This window comes from Zootoca vivipara, chromosome 5 (genome assembly GCF_965207765.1).
Source record: "Zootoca vivipara chromosome 5, rZooViv2.hap1.1, whole genome shotgun sequence".
Taxonomy (NCBI): Eukaryota; Metazoa; Chordata; class Lepidosauria; order Squamata; family Lacertidae; genus Zootoca; species Zootoca vivipara.
The window spans coordinates 12,516,250-12,532,109 of NC_142588.1; the positions used below are offsets into that span (position 1 = coordinate 12,516,250).

Below are 15,860 nucleotides of genomic sequence, written 5' to 3' on the forward strand. Positions count from 1 at the left end.
CCTCTACTTACGAATAACTCTACTTACGAATGTTTCTACTTACGAATGGAGCTCTGTCCGCCATCTTGGATGTGGTTTAGATAGGATTTTTTCTACTTACGAATTTTTAGATAGGGTTGCTTCTACAGTGGAACCTCGGTTTATGAACACCTCGGTTTATGAATTTTCGGTTTATGAACGCCGTGGACCCATCTGGAACGGATTAATTCACTTTCCATTACTTTTAATGGGAAAGTTCGCTTCAGTTTATGAACGCTTCAGTTTATGAACAGACTTCCGGAACCAATTACACCCATGTTTCAGTTTATGAACGCTTCGGTTTAAGTACTTTGCGGACCCGTCTGGAACGGATTAATCCACTTTCCATTACTTTCAATGGAAAAGTTCGCTTCAGTTTATGAACGGTTACTCCGCGGACCGTCTGGAACGGATTAATCCACTTTCCATTACTTTCAATGGGAAAGTTCGCTTCAGTTTATGAACGCTTCAGTTTATGAACAGACTTCCGGAACCAATTGTGTTCATAAACCGAGGTACCACTGTACTTACAATTTTTTTCTCCCAATGCATTCCTATGGGATTTGACTTACAATTTTTTTTTGACTTACAAATGTGCGTTCGGAACGCATTAAATTCGTAAGTAGAGGTACCACTGTATAAATATTTTCAGTAGGACTTGTTAGAGAAGATTCTCATGCAAATAAAGATTGTACATGGCTTGTCTAAAAAGAAAAATGCTGTAAGTAATCTGACAAATCCTCGTCTGTTCCTTTCATCCATAATAGTGACTTTTCTTGGGATCTGCAAGAAAGCTAGGAACAGCAAGCCTTATTTTCACTAGCATATTTACATGCTTCTATTAATTTTCTGTCTCTGCTGTTGAAAATCTTGATAGCTTTCTGTTCTTCCTTGTATTCATTTGCTTTCTGTTAATCTCACGAGAGATCATGCCTAGCGTATTTTAAGTATCTTCATAAGTAGGCTCCCACTTATTTACTTGTACACGACTAACATGCAGTTCAATATTTCTAGGTTCCCTGAGAGCTCCCACTACTTCTGGAGCACCTGCTTCAGCATCTGGCACATTAGTTCCTCCTGGACAGCAGGCCTATAGTCAGTTTGGACAAGGAGATGTACGCAATGGGATTCCTGCATCTACAGCTCCATTGCAAAGGTAATTAGGACAACAGTCATCAGACTCTAAGCCTGTCAGTACAGACAGCGACCATTTTACAGTCAGATGCTCAACCTCTCTCTCTCTCACTCACTCACACACACACACACACACTTGTCGCTGCTGACCTAGAAGTGGCCTGAAAATGGGGTGTGGCAGGGCTTATGCGCACTCCACCAACGTACGTGGGGGTCAGGAACGGAACCCCCATGCAGAATGGTTGCCACCTGTATCAAGTTTTGGGGGACAGAGAACCCATCCACTTCCCTGCAGAGCAAAATACAGTGGTGCCTCGCTAGACAAATTTAATTCATTCAACGGGTCTTTTCTTATAACGAAAAATTCGTCTAGCGAATCCCATAGGAATGCATTGAATTTTTTTTGAAAATTTTTTTGCCCATAGGAACGCATTAATTGAATTTCAATGCATTCCTATGGGAAACCGTGATTCGCTAGACGAATTTTTCGTAAAACGAATTCGTCTAGCGAGGCAACCTCCGCTAGAAAAAACCTTTCGTTAAGCGGAAATTTCGTTAAGCAGGGCATTCGTTAAGCGAGGCACCACTGTAGTGTGTTTTTGGGTTGTTACATAGAGATGTTGGGCTGACTTCTAACAGCTACTAAATGTGGTGGTAACTTTCTATTTTCTATAAGCACACTTAATTGGATATACTTCATTTATTTGTAATGCACCAGAATGTTCTTCTCAAGACAGTTAGCAATTAGTGTTATAGTAAAGCTTTAGAACAAAGCTGAGCAGTACATCTGTCTCAGTCAAGCAGTCTACCCACAGCTGAATTTGCGGTTAGGCAGCAGGGACAATACATAGTTCAGCAACACACCTAATTCAGCCGTGTTGAGTGAGCAAGTTACTCATCATCTAGGTAATCAGGCTGCTGCTTGCGCAATTGGGCTGTGCCTTTCTTCCTTCTGCAGAGCAAGAGCTCTGCTTCCACTGCTTTTGCAAAATGGCACATCTTTGATAGCTACTGTGTAGGCTTAAGCTTGCACATAACTTTCTTATTTTATTTTATATTTTTTCTTATTTTATTTTATATTTTTACACACACACACACACACGTAACCAAAATACACCATCACAGCGGAAATCATTAAAAATCAGTAGGAAAAATAGATCAAAAATTACTGTAAGTGGGAAGAAAGTGAACCCATTAACCACAGCTTGCAAGTTCATATTTTACTTTGAAACAAAGCAGCCACATTTTGAGTGGTCACAGGCTTTAGGAGTAGGGGAGCGGCAGCATTGGCACTAGTGCAGAACCCCAGAACTGCCTCTGCAAGCCACTTACCCACCCTTGTTTGCTTTCCTAAGAACAGAGATTGCAACCTATCATCCTAGGCAATAAATGCAACAGAGAGTTGTGAAGCCAACAGATGATGAACTGGACAGATTCTCCTTTGCTTTTCAGTGCCTGCATGTCTGTTGCTTTGATTGATGGGTGTGCTGCAAAGGGGTTTTAGAACCTTCCCATTCTGAAAACTGCAGAAGGTATTCTTCATCACCACTGTCTCATAATCAATACAACAACAACAACAACAACAACAACAACAACAACAAAAAATGCAAATACATGGGTGGCTCATGTAACAAAGGATTGTCTTTATTCTGCTTCCTTTTCTTAGACCTCCTGCTTCTCAACAGTTCATGCCTGGAACAACACCCACACCTGTTTCCCAGTCAGCTACTTTCCAGTCATATGGGCCACCTCCAACGAGCACACAGCAGCTGACCAATCATATGGGAGGAATGCATATAAGTGGTGTTTCGACCTCTGTTCCATCCCCAGGTGTACTGGGCTATGGTGAGTAACCAGAATGTTTGGATGCTGCTTGCTCACATAGACTGATTTGGAGTTCCTTTGAGAAGGATCTTCCAGACTGCTATGGGGTACTATTACTTCTCTCTTTTGCAAATTCTATAAAATGCAATAAAGCAGGTCCCTGTGTTGCAACTATTGCATGCTGTCACTCAACTATTGCATGCTGTCACTACTTGGAACTCAAGTAGTATAATATATAAAATAGTTCCAAGATATTAAGCAAGGGAAAAGGACCAACTAAATTAACTAAGGTTCATAATCCAGCGTAGGTTATACTTGGAGTAGATCCACTAAAACTATTGATTTAAGTGGGGCTACTCAGAGTATTGAGATACCAGTCAAAGTAATCTGGGGTATTCATATTAAAAGAAACTCTGAGAAGTGCAGAGACAGCCCATTTAAATGCACATAGAGTTTGTTACGTTTGACCTTTATTTCAGCTCCACTAAAGATAAAAAAAAAGTAAAAAAAAAGTATACAGTCATTCATCCAAAGAGCTCAGGCCAAAATTCAAGTGGGAGAACTGCAACTTCATCATGCTCTCACTTCCATTCCATTCTCAAAACTGAATGTTTTGATAAGTAGCTCTTTAAAATTGTTTTCTTGGCCTAGGATATCATAAGGTCCGGTGACGAATACCAAGTATTGGTATCGGTAATCATGAAAGTGAATGGTAAAACCTGCTTGTTATTAAGCACCTCCATTTCTGTGTGTTCGCTCTCTCTCTCTCCCTCTCTCCCTCTCTCCCTCCCTCCCTCCCTCCCTCCCTCCCTCTTGAAATAACTTTGTATCCAGGGTGAGGGGCTAGTTTACTAAAACACCTTATTGCACACTGGGAGAAGAACAACACTTTTATAAAGCAAGATGTGACCATAATTAACTTCTGCTCCTCAGGTCCCCCAACATCAGTTCCTGCCTCAGGAAGTTTTACTTCGAGTGGATCTGGGCAATATGTGCCCTATTCAAACCAAGGACCGCCACCTCCTGCTGTGCCCCATGGATTGCCTCCTACCACCTTGTCTCAGGGTCTTCCTATGGCACAGCCTCCTAGTTCTGGTCCTCCGTCAGCCCTGAACCTCTCACATCAAGCTCCTGGGTTTGCCCCACCGCCTTCATCTGCTGGGGTTGGTGCTTCCAATTATCCTCCTCCTGCAGGAGTTTCAAGGCCTCCTCCAATGCAGGGTACATCATTACCAGGACAAGCAGCTACTGGGCCACTCACTTCCCAGCCAAACCATGTGACCTCACCACCACCTCAGCCAGCTATGGCAGGGCCACCCCTTGGACCACCAGTGGCAGGCTTGCAAGGACCACCTCCCAGCCATCCTTCCCAACCAGGATATGCAGTGCAGCAGAATGGTATGTTCAGTACGTTGCTGAGAGAGGGCTAAGGAATAAAAGTCAATTGGGTTTTAACACTTGTTATAATAGATGGCTGTGCTAATTTGTAGTGAGGTCTTTAAAATACGTTGAATTCAATGGAAATTAGCAACTTGCAGATAACTTGGTAACTCTGCTTCCTCAGGAAGTCATTCCTATTAGGATGTAAAGCAGTTGTAGTCAACAGGCTGTCCTCCAGATATTGGACTACAACACCCATCATAACTGATGGGCTATGCTGGTTGGGGCTGATGGGAGTTGGAGTTGATCTAGTGGACATCACATTCTCTACCCTTGATGTACAGGGTGGTTCTTTTCCTGTAGCTGTTTAAACAAATATATTTTCCTGTGGATTTTAAAACCTAAATATAAAGGTGTGGATTGGCTTGTTAATCAGCTACTCTTTTTTCCTACATTCCTCTGATGGAGACTTCCAAAGTTGAGTTTCCTTTGCTTCCTAGCTCAGTGAACAGTGAGTTAGAAAGTTGCTTGCAACCTGTATAAGAACTGTTTGCTTCTCTTTGGGGAGATCTTTTTATATTTTGGGAGGTCCTTTTTTCTATACTCAGAACCATGCTGTTTTTGGATTACCTGGTGTACAGAACTGGATTGTTAAGTCTTGTGGCTACCAAACACACATAGTTCTGTGTATGAAACTTCTGAATAAGGAATGCAGAATCTGCCAGCAGAGATCCAATATGTGCAGTAGGTTGGAGCTAGAGAAACTCTGCCATAGCATTGCTCCTGTTGAAATCATCAGTGAGACTTAAGTTAGCCACAGTTAACTTATTCCTTTATTTTCAGAGAGGCTGAAGTGGGATTAAGTTCCTCTGGATTCCAACCCGGTGCCTTTTCATTCTGCTTGCATAATTGTTTCACCATGGAGTGAAATACGCCTCTGCTTTCTTTTCTATGGGGATTTTAAGCATCAATCATAATTTGAAATTTGTATCATCAGAATCTTGGATTAATATGTATTGAAAAGTGGTTATAGGTGCTTTTGTGGTGATATGTTTACTATCAAAGTTGAATTTATTTTAATTCTATTGCATACTTAAATCTAGCATATATATTTTTCAGGGTCCTTTGGACAGCATAGAGGTACCCAGCCAAACTATGGGCCAGCTTACCCTGGGCCAGCAAATTATGGGAGTCAACCTGGACCGCCACCTCCACCGCCACCAAAACGTCTAGATCCAGACTCCATTCCTAGTCCAGTAAGTTGTAACCATTTTTGAAATGAGTATCCTATTCTAGAAAGTGATTCTGAAGATTAAAAACTTGCCTCTTTGCAGCTTCTATCAATTTGTTTCATTCTTGCTCGCTTTAAACAGAACAAGGGCATGCCTATGCACTACTGTTATTGGCAATCCTGACCATCTCTATATACTTATATAAAGAAATGTAGCGTATCAACTGGATTATCACAAGATAATAATAATCTACAGCAAGCCCTGCAATTACACTACCTGGGAAAGGATCACAGGAATTACTGTAAACAGTTGTAGTTCTGTCTAGTTCATATCTTTGTCCACGTGATTGGCCTCGGTTGGAGTATGTTAATGTTAGTAAAACAATATTTTGAATGGCTTCTTTGAACTTGCGAAATAGGGCTAAGCAACTTAACTTTGCTTATGGCGGGCTTTTATGCCGCTTCTCAAGTTGTAACAGAATGGCATTTGGTCGGTTTTCTAGCATATAATGACCCTTGCTAGGTTAAGGCCATGTTGTACAAAACAGCTGCACAGCGCAGTCTGGATCCAAATAACTGCATGACATAGAATCTCAAGGGAGAATTATATAATTCTTTAAGGGAGCTTTGGGTTTGGGTGTCTTGAACACCAGCCTCCATGCATCAGTGCTGCATGGGCTGAAGACACACCTCTTTTGAAATTAAGGGGAGTTTTGAACGTGCCCATGCCCTTGGGCATGTAGTTTCTTTCCAGCCAGTGAATGTAGGACTTGCATGAACCCTGGTGTGAAAACATGAGGATTTGTTTTTAAGTTTTATGAATTGCAACTCACATATGAGAGTTCTGGGGAACACCACAGTGTATATCCAGTTGTACAGAGAGTCTGCTTGCTTTAAATTCGGGTGTGCTAGTCTTTTATCCTCTCAATTCCAGTGGGGTTTTGTGAAGCCATTGTTCCAAAGGCCACAGCTACAGGTGGTTAAAGCAGTGCTGGTGACAGCTATTTCTCCAGAGTTGCTCTTTGATGTGCAGCTTTATGCTATCGTGCTAACTTATACTTGTGAAGGATGAAGCTACAGCCTCCTTTGCTGTAACCTGCAGCTTGAAAACTTTGAGATATGTTAGTAGCTTTGCTTCCTTCTGTGCTCTTCCTTTAATTGAAATCTCAAGATGAGTTGCATGTTCTTGAGCCCGTACAGTAGTTCTCCAAAGTTGAACTGAGCAAGCATGTGAGCTGCCGGCTTGGTCAAGAATAGTGCTCATTTTAAGTACATTTCCAATGAGGGAGCAAGATGTGGAAATAACAAGTAGAACTGAAGATGGTAATGTTGCTTCCCCTCTTGTTGCATGAACTGTTGTCCATTATACATATATCTAACAGTGATGGAAACAGGACAGATAGGAGTAACATTGCTTGTTAGTTTTGTTTTACTATTCTCTCTTTTTCCCTTTTTGTGGCAATTTTACTTCTTTTTTCTTTTTTAAAACAAAAAAAAGCAACTCAATGAGCTGCCACCTCAGCAGAAACCCAGACACAGAATAGATCCAGATGCAATTCCTAGCCCAGTAAGTGCGGTGTCTCTCTGTCTGCTATTGTCTGCATGTTGGTGGCTGCTTGTTTGTGTCTGCAAAGTAATCTTACTCTTGCTAACTACCCCTTGGTGTTAGTCTTTCATCTTTATCCCACCCCTCTCTTTCTGCTCACAATATTACAATAAGCAGAATAAAATATCACGAACTTTGAAATCCTTCACACCACAAATCAAGGGGCAATAGAAGTTTGACATTATAAGGTAATGAAGTGGTATTTCCTTCTTGAAATTAAGTCATTTATAAGCAAAATACTTCTGAATATTACATTTGTCAGTTTTGCTCTATGAATTATGAATTCTGCATTGAATTTGGCATAATCCACTTGGAACTCTTTTTGAGTCCTGCGCTTCTGAAATGAATGGTGTGTTTTTTTCACAAGACCCACTGAACTAAAAGGGAATTTCCAGTGGATTTGTGCATAACCTGTATAATATTCCTGGACAGAAATCTTAAAACTCATTTGATTTAGGTCATTCTTTTACACTTTAAAAAAGGATTCAAGTTTTAATTTTTAGATTCAGAAGTCATTATTTTAACATTTCCCTCCTAATACAAGAAGATCATGAGTGTATATTTGAGGGGAAATGGAGATGATAAATACATTGAATTTTCTGCTGTAATATCTCGCTTAGGCAGCAGTTTATTGAATATGGTTTATTAATGAAAGATATTCCATCACAATACTATTTCAGTAACAGACGAAATGACTTGGTTTGCAATTAAACTTGTCAGTGTGGCTTGTCTATTGCCCCTGCGTTGTTGTGTCTTGAACAGGCTGAAGTTGGTCACAACGCTAGAATCTCCTCAGTGGTGTTAACAACTTCAGTTAGTTTGTAGTATCTTCCCAGCATGGTCACTCACCTTTTGTACGCAGCCTCTTCATTGGTGTGTTTCAGATCCAAGTGTAAGGGTATTTATTAGTGCTCTTGTCATAGGAGCCATACTAGCAAAGGAATGAAGACATGAAGGGAAAGGGAGGGTTGAATGTCCTCATTCGCAAGGTGAAGTAGACTTCCATGCTAGTACTTAAAAGCCATACAGCGGTGGATTGCCAGAGAACACCATCTTTTCTATAACTTTTTTTGGAAGGAACAAGTACATATTTGTAATCCAGTAGGTGGAAAGTAGTTTCAAATAACATTACATTACCATTTAACTTGCCTTATTGTTTTATGTTGAAAGGCTGAAAGCAGGATTATTCAGATTTCTTGGGTTACAGACCAACAACTACTGTGGTTAACCAACTATTACTTAATGGCACAATTGTTCTTAGATTTGAACTCAACTCAAGGTAGTATGAATGGTAACCTGAGATTGCAGTCTGGGCAAAAGTGAGGACAAGTGCCTGATAAGTGGACCTGAAAGGGCTTTGCAGAAGTGCATTTTTGGAGAAGCAGCTTGCCAAAGACTGTGGTGGCTTGACAGATGTGGGGAGTCCTTTCCAGACATTGGGATTAGTACGTCCAGATTGCCCAGAATGACCATAGTAAGATGAGAAGTGGGAGGGAAGAAGTAGTGTGGCTGGGTGTAAATTAGCACCCAATTTAGCCTTCTTCCTGATGTGAAGCTTTTAGGTGGATTTTGTTTTGTTTTGGGAACAATTCGTTATGTCACTCCCACCTGCATTCAGAAGTGGCACAGCCCATACACAAGTTATCTCGGTGAAAGCTAAAACTTAACTCTCACAAGTTCTTAAATTTGCCACTGTATTGGTTTTGTCTTGTTGTTTATAATCTTAACTTGACTCACCTTTTGAAGACAAGCATACTTGGGACATGGCAAACTACAGTTCTGCAAAAATGCTGCCAAAGTGCTTGGGCGATAAATTCTCAGACCCTGCTGCGTAGGCAGTTTGCAACAAAAATTGCTGATGAACAATGAGCAGGAACTTCCTTGGACCCAGGATTTTTAGATCAGTGGACATACTATCTCATAATGTAGAGGTTTAACATGCCAATTGTATTATCTTCAAATTGACTATTTACTTATCCCCTAAATCCTCAGCAAAAGCAAAATGATAGACTCCTAAACCATATGTAGTTGTTATTTAGTGACCGATTGCAAATATTTGGCTATTGCTAAACTTGAATGTTTCATTATTACCAGTTTTTGCACAGTGTCCACTGTACCACTAACTTTCTGCTTACCATTTTAGATCCAGGTAATTGAAGATGACAGGAATAATCGTGGGTCAGAGCCATTCATCACTGGAGTCCGTGGGCAAGTCCCACCCCTTGTCACTACCAATTTTTTGGTCAAAGATCAAGGTAAAATGTTCACCTAGCCAAAGATTTTTCCATGTTAATCTTTTGCTGTAAAGACAACAAAGTCTCTCATGAGCTACAGTCAAAGATTAGTAGCAGCCATTGCAGGAAAAAGAAAAGAAAATAACATGGCCCTTTGTCATAGAGGCTGTGATCACATAGATTCAAGTGATACTTGAAGGTGCTCATACCGTTTGTGTTCAGAACAATTAATTTTTTTGTATCTTTACTTTAGATCTCTTGTGATTTATGTGAAAATTGTTCAGTTTGGCTGTGTATTTTTTAAATGTTTTACGTATTTTTGACTACTTTTGTTACGTTGTTTTAGTTACATGTTTTTTCATGTTGTAAGCCGCCTTGAGCGTGGTTTGAACTTTGGAAAGGTGGCATAAAAATATGTATGTGTAGTCATTGTAGGGAAAGAGAAAAGAATGCTATCAAAGAATGGACTGGTTATGATCACTATTCAGAGTTGATTTGGGGGATCTTTTAAGCTCCCAAACAGATGCACTGATAGCATTTACCTTTACACATCTCTGGGTTTTAAGATGGTGAAGCCCATGGGTAGGCAAACCAAGGCCTGGGGGCCGGATCCGGCCCAATCACCTTCTAAATCCAACCCGCAGACGGTCCGGGAATCAGCATGTTTTTACATGAGTAGAATGTTTCCTTTTATTTAAAATGCATCTCTGGGTTATTTGCTGCTCCAAACTTGTTCTTACCAGCTGGGCTCATATCCTGCTTTGCTCTACAGAAAAAAATCATGAAGTGAATGGGAAACTTGAGGGGCAGGTGCTTGAAACACCATCTCAAAGTACAGTATATTGCTCAGTACACCCTAGATGCTGCTCTAAGAGGAGGGAGGAATCAACTTCAACTACCTTACTTACTTACCTATTTCCTATCTGATTCCTCCTTTTTCTTATTTGGCTAATCAGTGGAGTTGTTTGCATAATAAAGAATTGTGAAGACCAGACTTTACCAATGTGGCACTGTTTAGACAGTTCTTCATACTGCAGCTCCCATTATGTTGACCATTAGCCATTCGGGCTGGGGTTTAAGCACTTTGGGAGTCCCCTAACATCTGGAGGGTACCAGGTACGGAAAGGCTGTTCCTGTGTGGTTTGAGATTTGGGATTTTTGTTTCCCTGTTCCCCAGGGCTTTTCCCTCTTAACTCCATCCTTACTGGGAGCCCGCAAAATCTTTTCAACTCACATGCCCGCAAACAGCTGTTCGTATCTCCATACAACTTCAGAACACCTGCAGTTTTTGATGTTGGTATGCATATAACTCACCTGTCGTCATCAGCTCAAAAGTTATAGCCTTAATTGGGATATCTTTGAGGCTTGGATCTCACAAACTGCAAATGGAACCCAGCTCAAGAAATGGGGCTTTTCTATCTGCCCACCATGGTCTCCTCCCACAAGTTGATCCTAACCTCTCAGGTTCCTTGGGAGCAGTGTGGGCCTGCAAACAGAGGGGTTGGAAATCATGGATATCCTAGCTTGCATGTATGAGTGAGTGGAAGCACCTACTGTTCATGCTAGGGCTCCATTGGTTCCATTCCTTGGTCACTGGCTAACTTGGGTTATGTTTTGGACAGCTCTTATTTTTCTGCAAATCTTCCAGTAGCCTTCCCCAACCTGGTGTCTTTGAGATGTTTTGAACTACAACTCCCATCAGCCCAATGTAGTATGGCCAGTGGTTAGGGACTAGAAGGCACAGATTAGGAAAGGCTGCTTCAGAAGCAGGAGTCCTGGAATAAGGCTGTGAAATCTAATGTCCATGCACAACAGGCACACACACACACACACAGGAGTCCCTTCTTCCACTTGAAATTGCCTGCATGCCAGTATATTCTTCAGAGGTCCTTCTCCAGGTTCCCCTGTGTTCCAAGGTTAGGTGAACGGTGACTAGCAATACTTGACTGTTAGTCCCCCTTGAGTGTGAATACTGAAGAGCTGGGATATAAATCATTGAAATAAAGTGATCTGTTTGGTGTTGATGTACGGATAGAGTTTTTATTTTCTTCTCTGTTTTTCAGGTAATGCCAGTCCCCGCTACATAAGATGTACATCCTATAATATCCCATGCACCTCAGATATGGCCAAGCAGTCGCAAGTTCCTCTTGCTGCAGTCATAAAGCCGCTGGCTGTACTTCCTGCAGAAGAGGTGAGACTGATATCCCTGAACCTTCAGATGAAGTAGCAAATTTGTCAGTAGCACCTGTTTATTTTGTCACCACTCATACTTTTAATACTGCTAGTTAATGAATCTATCCAAATGAAAGTGCTCAAGTAGATGTTCAGAATTATTTGCTGTGCAGTTTTCTGTGCTTGTGTTTATTGCGTAAGCACTAGCAATCTTTAATTCAAACATTTGTGCCATGTTCCACAGGGTTCCAATGTGTCGCCCATCCTCTTTAACATCTAGATCGGGGTGGGGAAGGTTTTCAGCCCAGTGGGCCATATCCTTAGCATCCAAGCTTGAAGCCACTGAGCCTTGGCACTGGTCTCATGTACCCTTTTTGGCAGGTATTGGCTCCACTCCTAAGTAAAGAGTTCCAAGTAAAACCAATCCCAGCAGGCACAGAACGTAAGTCCTGCTTTTCAAGGAACAACTGGGAATGCATTTTAAGGCTCCTGGTGGAGTCTTTGAAGCTGTGTCCCCACACCTGACACCATATTTACTGCTCACTGTCTCCAAGTCATAGGGGAATGCTGGAGATTTTGTTACCGAAATCCAGTGCTTTACTTTCTCCCATAGGAGTGAATGAAAAACTGAACAAGACATATTCCTGAACAAGACATATTCCTGCCTTAGGTCACATTAGAGCATGACAGCACAATGAAACCCATTTTTTTTTCTACAACCTGTTTCAGCCATTCAAACCTTTTAAGCCAAAAAAACTATCCGTAGAGAAATGAAAGTTGGACAGATGTTTCGCTTTCAAAAAGAGCTATTAATCTAATTCAGTAGTCTCCTATCTCAGGCTGATAAACTGGTTTTTAGAAGCTGGTGCTTATTGAGGGAGGGGAAAAGTTTTGCAGTGGTCACCAGAAAGCCTTTTGATAGCTTCATGCAGAGCCAAACTATGCAATACTTTTTTTAAAAAAAATTGGCAGGTGTTGCTTCCAGTGTCCAGGGACTTGTCTGGCAGCTGTGTCCTCCACCTGTTAGGGGAAATAGGACACTGAATCAGTTAATGTTCAGAAGTATCCAGGAGAATGGGTGTTAATGTGAGACTAGCAAAACCCAACTTTCAGAATGGTTGAAATGTTGCACCTGTCCTTTAGAGATGTTTGCTCCTTAGTGCAAGGAGGCTTTTGGAGGCCTTGAAAAGGGGTACTTGCTGCCTTAAGGACTTCATTTATAGCCTCTGCAATGGCAGCACACTACATATTTTTTATAAACACAAGTATGGATTCTGGTTCTCTAATATGAATAAAACTGGGTCCATATTTCTTGCCTCTTAAGAGTAAGATTCTCCTAATCAAACATAAGTTGGTTCAAGCATAAGGAACTTGTAAGCATTTAGCTACGCTAAAAGTTATACTGAAGAATGGGTTTTCTTTTCTTGGGATGGAGAGCATGATAAGAAAAGAGAAGGGATTTGCTGCTTGGTATAGTCTTACACAGCTGATCTTATATTACAGGACAGATGTAGGAAAAGACAACTTGCTTTGCTGACATGAATGCTAGAGCAAAGTGGCAGAAGGCATGCTCCCAGATATCACCTGTTGAGGAAAAGGGAAGCTACTTTAAATAGCACCAATGTCCTTTTCCCCTTTTTTTCAGGCTCCTCCTTATTTGGTAGACCATGGAGAATCAGGCCCTATCCGATGCAATAGGTGTAAAGCCTACATGTGCCCTTTTATGCAATTCATTGAAGGTGGAAGAAGATTTCAATGCTGCTTCTGTAATTGTGTTACAGAGGGTAAGAGTTTTCGATAAAGAAGCAGTTATAGAGGGTGGGGAGGCAGATGGTTCTATTTTGGCTGCAAAAAAGTGCAAAGATGATTATCTAATGGTATAACAAATCCCAGAGTACATTGCTAGTATTTTAATGGTAATGGTAAAATTCTGAGCATACCAATTAAAATGCTCTAGCTGAAGAGGCATGCCACTAGATTCTTGAGCAATTTTTATTGCTTTAAATATTCCTTAACTTAGGAGCAAGTCTGTGCATAAAACCTGTGTATATGTACAGCCATTCTTCAGTTTTAGTATACCTGCAGATCTGATTAGGTAACACTGGTTGTAGCAGACTGTTCTTTCCATGCTGTGCCTATACTAAGACTTGGTTTGTGAGTATACACATAAAAAGTGTAAGAATCAGTGAATGCCAGCTTCAGCTTCATGAGAATCCCTGCATAATTGGCTGACTGCAATATTCATTAACATGGAACTGCTCCATTATTTAAAGCAGTCAGGGTAATTTACAAAAATAAGTGTCATGCATGAAATGGGCCCATAGCTGGCCAAATCACAATAAACTGGACCTGTGAGGCCTTTGATAGTTGCAGTTTATTTCTTACTGGTGGTGTTTTACCAAGTGTCTGTCAAAATCTTCCTGGTTTGGTACCTGAAGTGCCCTTCCTTACCATGGTAAACATATTTTACCCATCTAGGAAAGTACATGTATTTGAGCTTTTTTCTCTTTCTCTTTTCTTCTCCCCTTCCCCTTTCCTTAGTGCCATCTCAGTACTTCCAGCACTTGGATCACACGGGCAGGCGAGTGGACTACTATGACAGACCTGAGTTATCATTGGGGTCCTATGAGTTCTTGGCAACTGTTGACTACTGCAAGGTATGATGACTTGTAAGCACAGTGTTGTGTTAAGTAAACGTCACTTTTGCCCCATTGCTCAAGGTAAGCAGGAACAATGGACGTTTATGGGTTTGTTCTTGAAGTCCTTAATTCTGCCAAGGGAGAAAAAAGTATTTTCTTGATCATGACCCAAATACCATAATACAAACCAGCACTGCACCAGGTTACCACTGTCAGATTTTTCAAACTAGAAGGCAAAGTACACAAAGCAGCTGTCTGCTTACCTAAGAGTTGGACTCTAGGCTCTGAAACTCTCTGCATGCATTTAATAAGCTTAGGAAATCCTGTCCAGGGCATAAACTGAGGAATGCTCACCTGTTTTTCTTTCCCTGGTGCATTGGTGATTCTCTTCCTTTGAGTTCTCAAGGGAAGAGGGTTTAAATCTTATAGAAAAACCACTGGGAGAGCAACTTGCTCTCTGAATATGTAATATAAGTTTGGGAATTCTCACGCAGGTTCCTACCAGATTCTTTATAATTATTCCTTTGTTCTAATATGGTGATGCTAAGGATCATGATGTGATTTTTTCATTTCACTGGCATAAGAAGCATAGTTATCAAGGCAACAGTGGAAAATTGACATCCTCTGCATTGTAGAACTAGTTGCAGATAGAACTGTATACAGTTTTTGCTTTCAGTGTGCGAAATACACGTTAATAATGAATGCTTAGTGATGGTGTTTTGTTCTTCTCTTGTCAGAATAACAAGTATCCCAACCCCCCTGCTTATATTTTCATGATTGATGTATCATACAATGCAATAAGAAGTGGCTTGGTAAGGCTGATCTGTGAAGAGTTGAAGACGCTCCTGGACTACCTGCCCAGGTAACCATGCAGATGAGATTCCATTATAAACGAATGAGTAGGATGAATGTGGGATGCAAGCTTCCCAAGACATTCTCATTGTGTGGAACCATAACTGCGTTGCCCATTTATTTATTTAGAAAATGTTTAGTGATTTGTTTCTCAATAAAATACAATGTGGGGAGCATTTGACAATTGTATGGTTTGTTTTATTTATTTGTTTATTTTCTTTATCTGCTAGGAATTTTCAATTGCATGCTGCTTGTAGAATCTGGAGCAGAATCATATGGTGCCACTATTATTTGAGCTTACGCTGCTTTGCTTTGCATGTGTGTTTTCATGGTGTTCTTATTTTATTCTCCCCCTTTTTTGCTTTTTGAAAAATAAAGAGAAGGAAACATGGAAGAATCGGCCATCCGTGTGGGCTTTGTCACCTACAACAAAGTTCTGCACTTCTATAATGTGAAGAGCTCCCTGGGGCAGCCGCAAATGATGGTTGTGTCAGATGTAGCAGATATGTTTGTCCCTCTGCTCGATGGTTTCTTGGTGAATGTTAATGAATCCCGCACAGTTTTCACTAGGTAAGTAGGAGCTGGTATAGATCAATAAATGGTTTGTATGTCCTGTTACATACAGTAGCTATCGTGGAACACATATTTCTAAGGTTCTTTTGCCCATACATAAGCTTAAAGAAAACGATGTATTCAGTACCGAAACCCATAAAAATAATTGTGGTTTTTGAGGATGGGGTAGAGAAAGGGACGGTCTCTTGTGGTGGGCT

The 15,860-nt window shown here is 40.9% G+C and overlaps 1 protein-coding gene across 4 annotated transcripts in view; it reads left to right on the top strand.

The window, feature by feature from the left end:
- SEC24C (SEC24 homolog C, COPII component) overlaps positions 1-15,860 on the top strand; it is a 38,300-nt gene that overhangs the window by 9,613 nt on the left and 12,827 nt on the right. For 2 of the 4 annotated variants that reach the window (XM_035137725.3, XM_035137722.3), the window contains 11 exons: positions 1,033-1,174; positions 2,819-2,997; positions 3,910-4,374; positions 5,476-5,612; positions 7,086-7,154; positions 9,337-9,448; positions 11,491-11,618; positions 13,245-13,383; positions 14,141-14,256; positions 14,976-15,100; positions 15,469-15,660. In XM_035137725.3, coding sequence (XP_034993616.2) covers positions 1,033-1,174; positions 2,819-2,997; positions 3,910-4,374; positions 5,476-5,612; positions 7,086-7,154; positions 9,337-9,448; positions 11,491-11,618; positions 13,245-13,383; positions 14,141-14,256; positions 14,976-15,100; positions 15,469-15,660 — 1,804 coding nt within the window. The remainder of the gene's footprint in view (positions 1-1,032; positions 1,175-2,818; positions 2,998-3,909; positions 4,375-5,475; positions 5,613-7,085; positions 7,155-9,336; positions 9,449-11,490; positions 11,619-13,244; positions 13,384-14,140; positions 14,257-14,975; positions 15,101-15,468; positions 15,661-15,860) is intronic. The other 2 variants (XM_035137726.3, XM_035137724.3) reach the window with 1 other exon arrangement.